This window comes from Scleropages formosus, chromosome 20, assembly GCF_900964775.1.
Source record: "Scleropages formosus chromosome 20, fSclFor1.1, whole genome shotgun sequence".
Classification (NCBI taxonomy): domain Eukaryota; kingdom Metazoa; phylum Chordata; class Actinopteri; order Osteoglossiformes; family Osteoglossidae; genus Scleropages; species Scleropages formosus.
In genome coordinates, this window is record NC_041825.1 from 18,865,627 (window position 1) to 18,883,047 (window position 17,421).

Consider the following 17,421-nt stretch of genomic DNA (forward strand, 5'->3'; position numbering starts at 1 on the left):
AAACTCCAGTCTATGTGTAGCGTACGCGTACATCGCACTAAGAGCTGGCGGAGTGTAAGTGTCGTAAAAGCTCCGTGTGTAGTGGACGCCACAGAATTTCCGGAAACGCGAGGCTGTGGCCGCGCAACCAATCAGCGCGTCTTGGCGTTTTAAACGGTCCTTGCAGCGGAGGACCGGGAGGGAGCGCTGCGCGAGTCTGCCCTCGTACCCCGTCTTTTCGCTTACCTCACCTCAGCTAACCGTACACTGAAGCACTGTGGACTGTCCGGTTTTTTTTTTATTTTTTTTTATTTATTTAAAATTGTTGTTATAATAAGCGGACTCATGGGGACCGAGGAGGAGAGAGGTCAGTGGTGCGGTTGTGGAAGTAAAACGGTGTCAAACAATGATGTCGAGCGGTGGTGATGTTTTCCCTCCACAGACGCTTAGCGTTAACGGTGGAATCGCAGCGATCACCAGGGAGACGATGGACACGACGGACATTGTTATGGTGTTGTTGTCTACTGGTGAATATTGTGTTTATATCCTTCGCTGTAAAATCAATGAGATGGCGACTCCAGCTGCTCTCACAAAAAGCGATCGTTCAACCCAGCGATCTTCCTCACTTCTGGTCTTTAGGGACACACCTTGGGAGTCCGAACAGCCGAGTAAAGTAAATCGGCACTAATTACAGTTAAGAAAAAAAAAAAAAACCGACTGGTTGTACAACGTGGACATCAGTCTGCTTAGTTAGTTCCGCAGTGAAACTGACCAGAGGGCGTGGGGTGAACGACGAGTGAGACGTGGGCTCTGCACACACAGTCGTTGGAACGAAACACCCCCCCCACCCCACAGACAGACAGACAGACAGACAGACCAGTTAAAGTGTGTGGGTCCATCAATGAGGACCGTCGTCGCTGGAAGCAGTGTTGATATAGAAATCGCGGGGCGGGGAGCGCCGGTATACCGCGTGTGTGCGCGCGCGCGTGACTTCGTCGTTGGGATCGTTGCGGCTGTTCGCTCGCTCGCTCATTCTGTTGTAGTGACAGTTTCAGTAGCGCGGCGAAAGCGAAACTGGTCTCCGCGGAGTGTGACACACACACACACACACACACACACAGAGGCAGCGACATGGTGATAGAGTGAACAGATGGAGAAACACGAACTTCGTTTTGTTGCGCTCCTCAGCCCTGCTCCTCCCTCCCTGTTGGATGCACTGACTTTTTCTCTCAGTTACTCTTCTTCTTTCGCTCTGTTTTCTAAAATTTACTCCTTAAATCTCTGTTTGCGGTCCGGTTCTTGGTGTATCTCGTGTTGCTGCAGCACAGTATTTCACTTTATAAAGTCACCACAACCCTGGCCTGTAGTGTAGCCTTCACCACTAGCCTGCGAACTTGTAAGCACTTTTACTGGGTAGCACAGTACAGGAGGCTATGATCTGAGATGATATAGGATGGGACAGCAACACTTTGTTAATCCCTGCAGGGGAATTGACACACATCAGCTCAGCATGAGTGATAACAAAGTGAAGTTATGCAAAAAAATAAAAAAAATTGTAAATTGTCTTGGACACCTGTGAATGTTAAAGAGGATTAAATTTAATGTATGCATAAAAGTATTTACTGCAACCTGTCCACAAGTATATGCTCTTTTGGAGGAAGGGGTGTCCAGAGGTTTTTTTGTTCAGCGAGGTGGTACTTGAAGACCCACATCACACACATCATCTGAAATCGTTTGTTCCATGCGGGGTGGCGGCGAACCGGAGCCTAACCCGGCAACACAGGGCGTAAGGCCGGAGGGGGAGGGGACACACCCAGGACGGGACGCCAGTCCATCGCAAGGCACCCCAAGCGGGACTCGAACCCCGGACCCGATCTAACCCACTGCGCCACCGCATCCCCTACTCGAAGACCTAATTTAACAAAAATAAAATGTTATTTATAACAGGATACATTTTAAGCTTTGATTTCAGTATTTAGTTTTATTGTGGTGAAAAAGTTGTTTTCTTTAATCTGTGCAAAAACCTCCAAAAACATGTGTAATTATGTTTATGACTGGTCATGTCTGATGATGAACAATATTTCTCCCACAGACTGGGTGGATGTGGCTAATGATCTCCTCAGCAAGTGCCACATTAACCTGAGGCTGAAAAAGCTGACGGACTGCGATGCTGCTGTTTTTGTAGCCTTGTACGAAGCAATCTTGGGGGAAAAGGTTCCAGGTAACTTGAACAAAACCTCTTTTCTAATTGGTCTCTCTGTCTTGATGTGTACAGTTTGTAGAACAGAAATCATTATGATGTCATGGAGATGAATATGATACACACAAAATGTTTTATCCAAATTGGTTTGTCTTTGGCCTATTTATACAGTTTGGTACCTGAAGTGACACTTTGCTGCTTATGGGGTGGAGTTGGAATTTCTTTACTTTTGTAAAGTGTTGATGATATTGATGTTCTTTTCACTTAAATGGTAGTTTTCTTAAGGGGACTGACAATGTTTGATACAGTATTGATTCAGCTTGAGAGTACAACAGTGTTAGGTGGGATACAAAGCAGGGTCCTTTGATTTGAAGGTGGATGTTCTAGCCACAAGGGGTGTGGTGGCGCAGCAGGTTTGGCCAGGGCCTGCTCTCTGGTGGGTCTGGGGTTCGAGTCCCACTCGGGGTGCCTTGCAGCAGACTGGCATCCCGTCTCCCCTCTCCCTCTGGCCTTGCGCCCTGTGTTGCCGGGTTAGGCTCTGGTTCACTGCGACCCCGCTTGGGACAAGAGGTTTTAGACTGTGTGTGTGTGTGTGTGTGTGTGTGTGTGTGTGTGTGTGTGTGTGTGTGTTCTAGCCACCATACCACCTGCTTTAACCATCTTTTATTTTCATTAGCCAAGAACATTGATTTACTTTTTCTCTGCTGTCATTCTCATATTTTGATTGGAATAATTTTGCTCTTTGTGTAAAGTTTAAAAAAAAAAAAAAAATTGATTAAACATGAAAGCAAAAATTGGATAAGTGTGTTTACGTTTGTCAGACACTGAATGTACATGGCAGATACGATGAGGAAACATCTTGTATTCACATCCTGAGCACCATATAGCCAAGTCTGTTTTAGAGAAATTACCATCTTTCCAGAATGCATCCAGGTGTTATGGTGAATAAATCAAAGTATACCTGACTTCACTGAAGGGTGTGCCTCTGTCTTCAGATTACGTAGGTGCTCCAAGCAGTCTGGAAGATGACGTTCACAATGTGCAGTCAGTGATCGACTCCCTGGCTCTGGATTACCTCCAGATCAGCTTGTCACACATTACAGGTGAGGTTGACTGCTTCCATAGCTGAGTGTGGGTTTTACTGTGGTTATGATTTTGTGGAGTACACCTTGACCTTGGGTACAATGTAGGATTATTCTATTTGTTTATATTTATAAGGATACAAGATGGCAAATGTTAATTTGCAATGTATAGTTTTGTCTCTCGAAATACTATAAATGAAAAGTTCACACTTAAGTACAGCTGCTTTAATGAACAGAATGAAATTATTATAAATTTTAACTGTGGCATTTGCACCAGTGCTAAATTTATTGGCCCTGCAGGTTAACAGAATTCATACATTATTTTTCTTCATTTGTGATGGCACAGAAGTTATTTCTGTAAGTTCTTTAGTTCCTTTAATATAATTTAAAATGTCATTTCAAAGTTCCTTATGCTAAAGGCTTTATTCAGTTAAACTATTGATAGTGGAAATGGTCCTGTGGTGTTTACTTGTTTCATCACATGAAAATTGGGTTTTGGTACAAACAAGTCCACATGCAGCTGTTTTCAGTTTGTTATTCAAATTATTGCGTGTTGTGCCATTTATTAACTTTGATAAACATTTAGGGGTTGCAAAAAATCATTTGCATAAAACTGGGAATACAAGGTTGTTGTGCTTTTAATGTTTTCAGGTTTTATTCTGCATTTCATTATGTTTCTGTACAAACCAACTCCCTGTAGAGACTCATCTCAATGCACTACTTGTTTTTTTTTTTTTTTTCCCCCCCCTCTCCAGAAGGTTATAACCTGTGGCTACAGTGCTTAAAAACATGTCCTTATTCAGGGTGAACATAGTCCTATTTGTTTTAGAAATGCATAAATGTTGAAAAACATTGAAATCTGTTCTGATGTAAAAATGTATCAGTATGGTAACTTAAAAATTCAATGTTTTTTAGGTGAAAATATCGTGAGAGGAGACAAAGAATCCATCAGAAACCTGCTTGAAATATTTGATGGATTGCTGGAATACCTAACAGAACAAATAAGTGAAGAGGAATTGCCCGGCGAAGGTAGAATCAGTAGCTGTAACAACATGAAGACAATTTAAAACCGTATTTCTTAATGTAATTGCTCCACATTCTTGCTTCAGACTGCTGACTTTAGTTTTATAGTATCGCTTTGTGAATCTTTGTAACATGTCGCTCATTTGTGCTGATCTGCTGTGTATTTTAACACCAAAGGCTGACGTGGTGAAAGAGTGCAAGATTCAGTTTTAATGAGATCAGCACACACACAGTGGGCACAACGTACAAGAATAGTCTGGGTGGATTACAGGCAATGTTTGTGGAATGATACAGCATAACACTGTACATCATTGAAAGGCCATTAGTATTGAATGGTTGTGTTTCTGACTTTGTTCAGAAGTTTAAAGACCAATGTAGAAATGCCAGGGAGAGCAAAAAATGGTCAAATTAGTACTTTTAATAGAAGCAACTTCTTGACTTCATAAATGGGCACCTGCAGCAACTACTTCCATTATTGATGTTATAGTGAATTGAACAAAGTTCCTGTGGATCAATATGTCTTTGAAGCTCCTTCTTAATTTTGTCAGTTTATTTTTGTGTAGCGCTCTTCTGAGACACACTTTCAGGGTTGCATCATTGACTTTAACATGCTATCCACCTGTCTCTCATTTTCTGCTGCCACATGGCATACCTGGTGAAGGAGCAACTATTTCCACAGAGCTGGCGGAGGAGCAACTGGTGGAACAGGAGAAGCAGGCCATGCTAGAGTGTCTTTCCCAAGCCTCCAGTGTCCAGTACGTGTGAACGCCTCCTGTCTCTCAGCTAATTAGGTTGAGGGCTACATGGAAATGTTCCTGCTTTTCAAGGGCTTGGAATTGTTCTAGAACAGTTATATTTGTCAGTGTACTGAAGGGGTAGGGCCAGTTTCCCAGGGATATCCTGGGCACATCCTTGGGTGCTGGAAGGTTGGAGTAGATCACGCAGGATGTGTTGGATCTGTTGAATCTGTTTTTAATTAACTGCGCTCTAACCTTGCATGGCGATGTTGTCGAGGTTAGGGAAAGTAAACACAGTGGATGGAAACATTAATGACAACGGCTGTTCTAACCAGCAGTTCAGGCTGGCTGTGCTGCATTTTTCAGCCCGTCTTTTCATGGAAAGATTGATATTTACACAGTGATCACATCACCTTTCCCTGATCTTTTACTTATTTGATACTGGAGCTGAGTCAACACACTTTTGACTGATTAAACATGTTTTTTGGATTTGAATGCCTTTTCCTGTTACTGGGACAACTGAAGCAAAGTTTTGCGCCATGCTGAAGTAATTTTGTAAGAAATGTTTCATGCTAGAAGTGCGATTCATGTTTACATTGCACTACAATGGAGCTATTGGTCACTTCTGATGCTTCGCTTCCACATACCTTCAGTCTGACCTCTTTCATTAATGCTAAGTTTGACTTGAACTTTACGTTGACACTCTCCTATAAAAAGAGGCTTTAAAGAAATGAGACTCTTTTAGTGAAACTCAGAAAATCAATTGGCCTCTTATGGCTACAGCTGGAAATGGATTCCCAGAAGTGACTGCATTTAGCTTGTAGTGCTGGATATAAGAGATATACAAATGTTAGGGATATGCAGATCAACTGGTGTACGTTTGTAATCTTACAGATCTGCTCTCCACTCCAGCAAGTGTTCCCTTCCTTCTTGGAGTGCCGATGGGTCAGAGTCAACAGGCAATCTCATTCGCCTGGGGGATTCTGCCAGATCATTCGTTCCCAGACAAGAAGGTGGGTTATTGGGTGGAAGTGGTGGGGGCCCTCAACTGCCTGTCAGCCCAGGAGCCCACAGTTACTTTGGTGACGTTGAGCCATACAGGCTCCAGAAAGAAGGACAAAGGGGCCGTTCTGCATTCACTGGTGCAGCTGGTTGCCCGCAGCGGAGATGGGCTGGCAACTTTCCGTCTCTCTATGAACAGGGGGCTTTCGCTTCACTGTGAGCCAAAGGTCCGAGGCTCATGTGATGGGGCTTGACTCTGAGGTGCACAGTGCCCAGTGCTGGAAGTCTTCCAGTTCATTTGCTTTCCGCTCCAGTTACAACTGTCACTTTCAGTCATGTATTTATGGTCATAATTACTTTGGTTATGCATGAAAAAATTGAATTAAATAGTTTTTATTTTTAAAGCCATCTATTCTCATTGCAATATCATTTGCAAGGAAAAGTGAAACTAAAGAAATTTACTTATGCCTGAAGTTCTTGGAAGTTGGTTAGTACTGTGATGTATTTGTCTTCAGTGGCACAGCTTGTAGCCTAATCACATTCCTTTTTACAGAACTGACCAGTGAATTTCACCAGTCAGAGCCCCTCTTGTCCAGGCTGGTGGAGTCACCCTTAACCACAGAGCAAGGTGAGTGGTTGAACACCAAAGGTATTACTGATGCACGTTAAAATGTTAAATTTGCTTTGTTGAAGCCACACCTAATCATATGGTTGTCTTTAATTGCACTCTGTATTGTTCTCTGAGATGTACTGTATGTTTCTTTGGAGAAAAGCATCTGCTAAATGAATAAATGTAAATGTTACTGTCTTTACCTTCCTGCAGACGTGGTTGACTCGCCTGCAGGCCCAGCTCTGTCTCTGGCCGCAACCAGCGTTGTCGCATCTCTCCTTAGGGGCCCCCTGCGCTCCGCCATCCCCTTGCAGCCCCCATACCAGACAACTCCGCTCCGGCCAGAACAACACTGTAACTCTGGTACACAGTCCCCATCCTGCATACCGATTCAGAGAGGGCACGGGGACAGGGAGGTTCCCGTCCCTGTAAATGCTGTAAGTCCGCTGGTACAACATGGTTACTGTATAGGAGGAAAAATGTGGTCCTCTTTACTCTCCTAAGCTACTTTGGGCCACTGCTGAACTCCAAACACCCTGGTGCTTCCTGCTGCTTGTCTGTCTTTCAACACTGTTAAAGACGCATGAAGTTAATTTCCTACACTCAAAAACAATTAAATGAAACCTGAGAAGAGGAAGAAAGATATTAAAAAAAAAAAAAGGGCAATATGTATCTTTGCTTTTAAGTGTACACAGATTCTATTCATAAGGGGAAAATGTACAAGTAAAAAACCGCTCCCAGAATTTTTTGGTTTGCTTCACAGTACTTCTGTGTTGTTGGACTACATTGAAAATTTTAGCTCTCTAATAACTTTTATGTTTCCAATCAACAGTGACTAATACTGTAGCCTGACTGCAGGGTTACAAAATTGCAGGTTTTTTTTTTTTTTTTTTTTAAAACACTATTATTACCATGTCATACTATTTAAAATCCAGTTCACATGTCAGTGATCGTGTTCCAGTTTAAGAAATACTCAAGTCCCATCTTTTCATATGGTAGGAATATTTCCTCTATTTAATGGAAAGAAATCATCAGAGCTGGGGAAACACCCATGACGTTACTCCAGCTGGATGATAAATACCGTGCGAGATCCCCTTAAGCTAAATAACCTAAGGTCTTAGGAAACTTTATGCTTTGTAACTGTTGCTTTGGCTGAAGGTGTAAATGATAACAGTAATTACAGTAATGTTTACATGTGTGCCTGTTGAAATTTCCATTACAGAGGAAATACAAAGGAGGTATTTTTCCCCCTGCCAAAATTAGGCACGTCTTATTCATTCAGCTGACACTTTTCTCCAAAGCGACTTAAAATTATTTACCCATTTATACAGCCCAGTAATTTCACTGGAGCAGTTTACGGGTAAGCATCTTGCTCAAGGGTACTACTATTGGTGGTGGGATTCAACCTTGTAACCTTTGGGTCCAAAGGGAGCAGCACCACTACGCTACCAGCTGCCCCAATATTCAGATTGCTGCTGTGTATCTGTAACCTCATTTTTTACTTTGTCAGGCTTTTTTGGCAGAGGTGACGATGCCCCAGTGTCGGGGACTTGTCATTCCTCTGTACTAACATTGACTGCAGAGGGCTGGGAGAGATGTATCGTGTGTGTGTGTGTGTTTGTGTGCACTTGTCACTCCCTGTAACAGTTCCGTCTCACTCGTGCCAACAGAACAGCCAGCCCCCGGGGCCATCGTGCAACAGCACTCCAGCTAATGGGCTGCACTCTCCTCATCTCTCCCCTGGTGAGTGATCATGAGTGGCTTTGTCTAAGGAGGCCATTCAGGCACTAATGATTTGATTTTTGAATTTCATGTTTCAGAATGAAATTTTAATGATGTAAGGTCAGGCTGAAGAATGATGATACATATATGCTGACATAATTATGTTGGATAGAAGTGCCTCAGCAATTTCTAAGTGGTCTGTTTTATAGTTTTTCAAACTGTAGTGGTAGTTATTTTATATGAAAACTTTTCCCTTTACATTGTTGTATTGCTGTTATGTCTACTTTCTCAAGCTGGGCTGTAGATAGCTTGCTGTATAAGCTATGCATGTTGGATGGGGGTAAATGTACCAACTAAATACTAGCTTTACATCTATGCAAACTTTCTCTGGCTCCTAGTAGCTGATCAGTGGGAATTAAACTTAGTTGTAGTACTTTCTGAAACATTCTGTTTGCTGGCAAAGTCAGCTTCCTGACTCTACTTGGTTTGTTCTCCAGATGAAAGTGAGAGGTCTATGTCCAGTGTGGCCCGAGCAGAAGTGGACAAGGAGCAAGTGGAGGTAATGCTACCAGAGCTGCTTGACTGACAGCTGACACTGGAGCTTTTAGCCTGGTTAAGATCAGCTGAACACACTTCCTTGCTGTGTATCTCCTGAGTGTACAGGTACATTAGATTGCCTGCAAATCACTTTCAAAGGACTAGAATTCTGAGGGTCTCTTCAATGAATGATGAAGCTATATAAATTGTGTGTGGTCCCCAAAGTACAGTAGCTGTGAAAGGATCAGAGAAAGTGACAATGGTAATAAAGTGCTCCAATGTGTCTTCTTTAGTCTTCAAGCACGGGGCCCAGAAGGGTTTTATTTCGCACACAGCCTGATGTCCTCTTCCTCACTCTGGATGACAAGGTAGGCCACAGCAATGTGGAAGAAGAGAAGGAAAGCAATCTGAGCTACAGGCCAAGCTCATCGTCCAGACAACGGTGTCGAGGAGGACACGGAGGCCGGACCTGTCTCAGGTGAGGTCCTTGGGCCATTTTTGCCAAAAAACTCCTGCTGTGGGACACTGGTCTGAAGGTTTGGCTGTTTTCAGAGAGGGCCACACGACTATGGAGCAGGAAGCGGACTTGGTGGAGGATCCCCTGTCCCAGCGCAGACAGAGGAACAGACAGGCCGAGCAGGAGCTGCACCAGATGTCAGAAAAGCTGTCGCAGCGCCTGGAGGAGCTGGATTTGGTGAGCTTTTCTTTAGCTCACGTTCTGTACGTCACGCACTGCGTAAGCCCTGTGTGGTCCTCTGTGATCCACTTGTAAGACTGTGCAGTAAATTGACAAAACACACACAGGTTCTTTAAAGCCACACCGTTGCCTTCTGTACCCAAATTCACATTCTAATTCTTTGGACCCACTTTTGAGCTTTGGTGCTGGAAGAAGTCTGTAAAGACCATGAGTCCATGAGGGTGATTCCCACTGGAGTGGGGTCTGGTGTGCCTGCATACGCTGACACGTTCATAGTACCTTGTGTTTGCCTCCACAGATGCTAAAGAGGGCCTTGGGTGAGATGGATGTCTCAGATGGAACCAGGGAGGAGGACAAACAGTCTCAGCACAGTGACAGTATCATGGAGTGCCATGAAATCCAGATGAATGCTGGTAGGGGGCTCACACGGTCCTGCTCTTGGTTCTACTTTGTCATTTGTTGTCACAAATGGAGGGAAAACGTTAACAATGCAGGAGAATGAAAAGAGAGGTAATTTGACCCCTCAGCTCACCTGATCAGTGATCATGGTTTCACTGGGATACGGTGTTGGAAGGATGAGGGTGACTTGATTCAAAGAGCATAAATCTGATCATCTGTCATTTATCACTGATCACATTCCTTTGAATCCTCAGATGCACTAGATGGTACAAAGTCCTCCCGCACATGCTCCTTGTCTCCCTCTCCCCCACCTCTCCACCGCTCCCTGGAGGCTCAGCTAGGGGGCGCTGTCAGCAGAGACTCCCAGGAACATGTGTTCAAGATGCGAGAGAAGGAGCTGCAAAGTCAGCAGATGGAGAGCAAGGTGAGAGAAGGGTCTCTCTCACACAAGGATCCTCGAGATAACATTAATTTAGGATGCCTTATACGTTCTTATAGATATACATTTGTATTGAGTATATAGAGGTGTCCCCTCCCCCTCTGGCCTTACGCCCTGTGTTACCGGGTAGGCTCCGGTTCCCCGTGACCCCGTATGGGACAAGCGGTTCTGAAAATGTGTGTGTGTGTGTGTGTGTGTGTGTGTGTGTGTTTTGGTGTTGAGGTGCTGTTAAATGGAAATCACGCCAGTTTTGACATTTGAACATGAGCAGAACAATTATAGTATACACAATTTGATCTTCTTTCCTCCGTAGGCACTGAGCAGAGTGTATGAGAAGGAGCTAAAACAGTTTGAGGAGAGGGAGAGGGCAGACATCGAGGAGGCACGTGAGCGAGCCCAGGAAGCGGTGAGGAGATGCAGCGCACTGGCCTGCCTGCCTGCCTGCCTGCCACATGACTCTCATCATTCTTTTTTTGGATAAGTGGTCTGAACAGCCAAGTGTCACATCTGACCTTTTTAAATATCTTCACATCAGCATAACGAATATGTGAATAAAGTTGTTCCAAAACTTTCTCTTCAGCTCCTATTTAAATGATTGGTTGTGTATATTTGAAAATAATCCCCTAGATTTCCTTTACTTGTCTGGTTATTCCATTCTTTGGGGTTGTTTTATTTGGATTATGACTTTGGTTGTTCTCCAAGCTCTGCTCTCACTTGTTCTGCATTTTTCACTTTCGCTTCTCCAACAGGAGAGAGAGTACAGAGAAGCCATCTGGAAAGACATTCCCCGTCCCTCCAAACCTTCCCGTGTGTACAGCCCTAAGGTGGTCCCTCAGCTCCGGCCCCCTAGGGCTCGATACTCTACTCTTGGCCGAGGGAGAGCGCATCCGCGGAAACCCACCCCAAGTAAGACACCGCACACAGCTTGACTTTCTCTTGTCACTAGTAAATTAATTCAAAACTAGTTGGTAGAGCAGTTGTAAAAATGTCACTTTTGTCCATTGTGTACTGCAGTCGGTGTTAAGAGTGCTCCAAGAGCTCTCACTTGACTGCAAAATGGTCGGAGTGAGACCATTCCGGACTAGCAGCAGCATGTCTTTTAAATTTTGTCCTCCCAGTAATGAATTTTCTTATTAAGCTGTACATTTACATATAGAGAGTGTGCTTTACAGCCAGAGATCCGTTGGAGTTGTAACAGTCCAGGGAGGTAGTTGTTATGACCAGAACTTTTGGATAAGCCAATATTTACTGATCTGTTTTCTTCCCATTTTACAACATAAAAATAGACAGGAACTTGTATGTCTGTTATATCCTTTTCTTTTGTGTGTGCGGCTACAGTGAAGATCCATGAGAATGATCTGTTGCCTACCCTCCTGGAAGAGTTCCCACATCTGCAGCTCTCGCCACACACCGTCAATCGCATGTGGAAGCAGCAGCTGAAGCAGGTGGACCGACTGGCCCCGCTACCAGACCAACGAAGCCGCGTTAAACTGGCCAATCAGGTGGAGTCCTTTGAAAAACAGAATGATGGCACTTGAGTTTTGGTTTTTTTCCGTCTGCTTGTTTATCGTCTGTTAAACGGCTGCATTCAGCCAGTGACACAGGGGAGTCTGCCAAATACAGTATATGTAAGCGACTGTGCATTTTGAGGGGTATAGTTTCCTTTATATAATATAAATCTGGGATCTGAAGGCAACAGTCTTATTTTTAAACTTGTATGGATTTGAAGCAGACCTCTTATGCTTTTCTTCTGTGGACTTTGAGCTCTTCTGTTAAAGTCCCCTGAACTCGGACCATATTGTTGACTGCCTTGTTGCTGCAGGTGCTGGAGGCACAGAGGAGGCGCGACCTGCTGACGGAGATCATCCGAAAGGAACAGGAGCACAACCACCGCCTGGTGAGTTCTCCTGCCTATCGCCCATACCCCACCGTGCAACTGGACCGCACACCCAAGAAGTTAGTTGCATTGACCAGAGACGGTCGCTTTCTTCTCTGTGGTGTCAGAGGGACTTTCGGGAACGGATACAGCAGCAGAAATCCACCCAGAATAAGCTTCGGGAGCAGAGGCAGCAGGTTGCTCGGGCCAGGAAGTACTACAACGACTACCATGTGCAGCTGCGTGCACGCTTGATGAGGGCCCGAACACGGGAGGAGCGGGTGAGCACCTGGAGTCCTACAGCCCACATTTATTTAATGGCCACTAAATTCCCCACAGACTGCTCATAAGACACACTGATCTTCTTTTGCAAATTATTTTTCATCAAGTATCTATTTTGTTGGGGGGGAGTGCAGTGGCACCGTGGGTTTGGCCAGGGCCTGATTTCTGGTGGGTCTGGGGTTCGAGTCCTGCTTGGTGTGCCTTGCGACGGACTGGCGTCCCATCCTGAGTGTGTGCCCTCCCCCTCCAGCCTTGCGCCCTGTGTTGCTGGGTTAGGCTCCGGCTCCCTGCAATCCCACTTAGGACAAGTGGCTTCAGATTGTGTGTGTGTGTGTGTGTGTGTGTGTGTGTGTGTGTGTGTGTGTGTGTGTGTGTGTGTGTCATGACACTGACCAAGTGCCCTTCAGAAAATACTTCAGAGCCAGCAAGGTGGCTGTGCACTGGTTGTAATACAGACCATGTGTCCTTCAGAAAGTGCTTCTACATATTGCTGTATTTTCTGAACAGGACTGCTCATATGGTCTATGCTCACACAGATGCTGAAGCAGATCTTTGAGGAGGGCCTGGAACTCCAGAAGGCTCAGCTGAGGGAGCAACGTGCCTATGCCAAAGAGCAACGCTTGGAGCATCAGCGCCGGCACCGGGATGAGCTTGAGTCCATGGAGAATTACTACAAGGACCAGGTAACTGACCACAGCGCTTGAGTGCAGTTGAGCAAACTGAGTAAGGGAAGCTGGAAGTCCATTGTTGTCCAGGACCACACAGCCTTGAGGATAGAACGAAAGGAGCGATGTGTGGAGTGCTGCTTTTGTTACATTTACAATTTTTTTTTTTTTTTTTTTTTTTTTCCCCCCCTCCCATTTAGCCAATGCTTTTCTCCAAAGCAACTTTAGTCATTTACTCATTTATACAGCTGGGTAATTTCAACTCTGTTGAATAAGTACCTTGGTCAAGGGTACTATAGCCAGAGGTGGAAATCAAAACTCTGACCTTTGGGTCCAAAGGCATTAGCTCTAACCGTTACGTTATAACCGTCCCACCATCACAAATAACCATCTGTCCCTTCATCCTGGTTCGAGAGGCAAGGAGGCCTAATCCACCTTGTTATGATTTTATGTTCCAAGACATGGAGGTATGGTAAGACAAGTTATCATAACCTGGTTTACACCTCAGCTAAGGCTTTGACTTCAGTCTTGGAATGAAGTGCTGCTTCTCCATTGCACTGCATTTGATACTGTCAGTTCCAGAGCGATGCCTGTGATAAACGATGACTAAAATATTACTTAAACTCACATTTCAAACTATAGGAAGTTTGAAGATGATCTAGCATTTTTCTTAAAACTGTAAAAGGTTGCTGGTATTGAGATTAAGCAAGACTCCTCACATGATCAAGCTGTAAATGCTTACCAAATGCAGTGAGAATATTCAGAAGTGTGACTTTTCCACCTCGTGTTTATAAAAAAAAAAAAAAAAACGGGGGGGGGGGGGACTTTGGCTTCCCTTTATTCACATTAATCCATTAATCCTAATATTGTTTAAGTTCCTTTGGACAGAGATGTCAACTCTGTGTGTAACATCCTTTGACAGATGCTGTTCACACTGTTTGCTGTAAGAATAAATACTTCAGTACTGATACTTCCTGCCCACAAACATACACTGCAGGTGTGGAAGAAACCAGATGAATTTTGATGGGCATTTTCCTAATTACCTGCAAGGTGTAACACTAATGAACGGCACTATTAAAACTGCAATGTCTTGACGTATTTCTGTACGTATGCAAAGTTAGTGCTCTTTGAGGTAAGCGTGTCTTCTTTCAATTGTAGTTTTCCATGTTGGCTGAATGTCTTGCACGAGAACGACAAGAAATCCAAGTGCGGAAGAAGGCCCAGGAAAAGGCAAGTATCACCTTTTCACCAGAAGTCCTTGGTGCTCCTGATTAATACAGCAGCCCGTTTTCGTGTGTCCAGCTGGCTCAGCCATTGAGTTCTGCTCTAGGCCAGCAGATGATGTCATGCGTTTGTCTGCAGGCCCTTGTGAAGCTGAAGAGGGAGCTGCGAGCCAGGATGGAGCGAGAGATCAGGGAGCTGCAGAAGATAATCATCCAGAACGATGAAGACGATTACTTCCGTGACATGGAGGTGGAGAGGCTACGGGGACGGCTGCACATGGCATCATTTCAGTATGCTGCTAGCCACCTGTCCTGAATCACCTGGACCTTCCCATTACCCACATGCCTCTATATGCTGCTAGGTGCCACGTAACCACATTCTTGGTGGTTTCGGGACACTTCCTTTTATTTATTCAGTCGTCATCCCCCCTTCCTTTTAAAGTATTTCCAACTCAAACTTTGTTACAGAACTACGCAAGTGACCTTCACTAAATCAAATGCAACAGGTGACCATGGTAGTAACTTCAGTTTTTCACTTAAACTTCTCAGTTGAAGGCTGTAAACACAGACTACAGCCAACTAGGTTTTTAATTTAATGTAAAGTTTTGCTATGGGACTAATTCTGGTTTCTGTGGATTTCAATCACTAGAGGGAGCAAAGGAACAGTTTCTCCCTTTATCATTTAGTTGATGTCCTGATTTTTAAAATAGATAAATCTGTAAAAGGATCCAGGCATTTAACTTTGGTACAGGTGAATGCTAAATGTGTCGCTATAGTATTATGAAAACTAATCCCCCGCTATGAAGTGGTTACAATCTTCCTGGGTGTAGTTTTCTTAGGAATAAGACAATAGAACACACTGTTATAAACATTATGCTGCAAGGTGCACACAGCATAGTTTATTGCTCATGTTCTGCATGGATATAAGTTTTCTAATATCTGGTTTTATACAGGTGTAAGTTGACTCACAACAGCTGGTGTAAAACTAAACTGTAATAAATGCAAACAATGGAAATGAAACTAAACAATAGTTGCTTAAATTCAAGATGGGTAAATTTAATCAATTACACACAATACTCTTTTATAAAAGAAATAGTGTGTTATGTACAACAAATTGCACTGGTCAACTCTAGAGATAGTTATGTGTGTGTGGACCATGCTACAGGAAGCAATTTCCAAAATCTGCTTCTGACACACGAGCAACTCTGGCTCCTCACATCCACAGACTTGTCCTTCAGGAGAACACAGACTAATGTAGTGAGACACTAAGTGGAAGCAGTATGTGGACACTGGACATCAGCCAGCCTGAACAAGTCAAACTCTTCAGTAGATGTATAGAAGCTGCCCAGTCACTTAAAGAACCCAGGTCTGCACATGTGACGCTTTCCTCCTTTTTAAGTTAAATTAAAATGTCATGCGAGTGGCTTATGAACAATATCCTATACTGTACAAAGCACCATCTCAGGATACTCATTTTCTTTATCCAGAGACTTTAAAATTTGCTTACACCCTAAAAGTATGTATGCAAACTTTAAGCAACAGTCCATGGTCATAATTTGCTAGACAGCATAAAAATGAAAATTCTTAGTAACTTGAAACAAACGCATACAGAACTTAATAAATATTTAGAACTCATATGCAGAGCTGTGTATAGTCAGCGCCACTAAGTCTTATCCTCAGTGCCCTGACGCAAAGGGCTGTTCATTCACAAGCAGTTCTTTCCGCTGCTTCTTGCTCTTTTACCCCAAAAGGAGAGGGGTGCAGATCAGCCTTGAAAATCGCTGCTGCTCAGCAAAGTGTGTAAGACATGCCTCTGGAAATAACCTCTGTATTTACATCTTTGCGCAAAAAGAAGGGGGGGGGAAAAAAAAGACATCACCTGAGAATGTATGTGGTGTGAGGTCTGTAATGTAGGACAGAAAAGAATAGCCATATACAAAATATATTTATACATATATACTCAAAATTACAGGCATATAGATTTGTATTTTCAAAGCACTATAGATTGAGAATGTGGTACATAATTTGAAACTAAGAGGGGGGGGAAAAAAAAAAAAAAAATGCACCTCCTGCCCCCTACAAGTTTGTAAAGTGCTAAAGAGTATTAAGGACAGTTCTAGTCTTAAGTCATTTTCAAAATGCAGAAATCTTCCCTAAGCTTCTTCCTGCGAGTTCAGAAAACTCAACTTCCTCCTTAGGTGGCCATTGTCAGGGTGAAAGGGTGCAGTTTGGCAGTGCTCTACTGGTTATTCTGCAGAAGAGGAGTCAGCATCTCCAAATGATCTGAACGAACAAGGGGCTCAAACGCCAGTTCATACCACAACTTTAAGACTGAACTGACCAGCGCAACTACTATTGCACCAGGATACACGGGAGGATGACTGTCCCCTCAGCGTCCCTTTGAGACCCGTCTGCGAGCTTCCTGCTGGACAGTCGCTTCAACTGGTTTCAGGTTTGACCACCAGCTATCCATGAACTTCATTCAAGCTTAACTGTTTCAAAAATCTATAAGTTAAACATTAATACTTTGAGTAATACAAAAAATATATTCAAGGAAAAAAAAAAAATCTGGAAGAACTGGTATGAAACTCTTGCATTTTAATTCAGATCTCACTAAAATAAGGTAAGCACAGGTAGCCAAGCTTCTGCAAGCGCAGCTGAGAAGGAAGCATAAGGGTGTCCTAAGACAGCTACCTTGCAAAAGTGTAGCTGGGGCAAGAGACTGCTACTGTGTACGTGTAGGTAAGAGGGACGTTTTCAAGGATGGGAAGACTGCTACCTCACAAAGGCGCAGCTTGGGGGGGGCAGTGGAGGCTGGGGAAGACAGCCATCATCTCTTACTGGTAAAAGATTTCCATGCCAAACTGTACTACCAGTAGTTCACTTGTGCTGTTCTTTCCCCCCCAGAAGTTCAAGCTTGACGGTTCACTTGGGGAGGGGGGGGGGGG

The 17,421-nt window shown here is 43.9% G+C and overlaps 1 protein-coding gene across 3 annotated transcripts; it reads left to right on the forward strand.

Annotated features, from left to right (window-relative positions):
* Positions 1-170: 170 nt before the first annotated feature.
* On the forward strand, positions 171-17,415 carry LOC108940052 (centrosomal protein of 95 kDa-like). Of its 3 annotated transcripts, XM_018761870.2 has the most exons (22): positions 171-346; positions 2,072-2,200; positions 3,175-3,282; positions 4,177-4,290; positions 4,946-5,039; positions 5,916-6,034; positions 6,577-6,651; positions 6,847-7,070; positions 8,304-8,376; positions 8,853-8,914; positions 9,186-9,370; positions 9,445-9,586; positions 9,888-10,002; positions 10,243-10,412; positions 10,741-10,833; positions 11,177-11,333; positions 11,766-11,929; positions 12,250-12,324; positions 12,432-12,584; positions 13,122-13,268; positions 14,409-14,480; positions 14,613-17,415. In XM_018761870.2, exons 1-22 carry the CDS (start codon positions 325-327, stop codon positions 14,787-14,789), a joined length of 2,670 nt encoding a protein of 889 aa, XP_018617386.2. In that variant the 5' UTR covers positions 171-324; the 3' UTR covers positions 14,790-17,415. The 3 variants fall into 3 exon arrangements, with proteins under 3 accessions (XP_018617386.2, XP_018617385.2, XP_018617387.2); XM_018761869.2 differs by lacking the exon at positions 171-346 and having other exon boundaries at positions 2,009-2,200; XM_018761871.2 differs by lacking the exon at positions 171-346 and having other exon boundaries at positions 2,009-2,200; positions 9,228-9,370.
* The last annotated feature ends 6 nt before the right edge of the window (positions 17,416-17,421 follow it).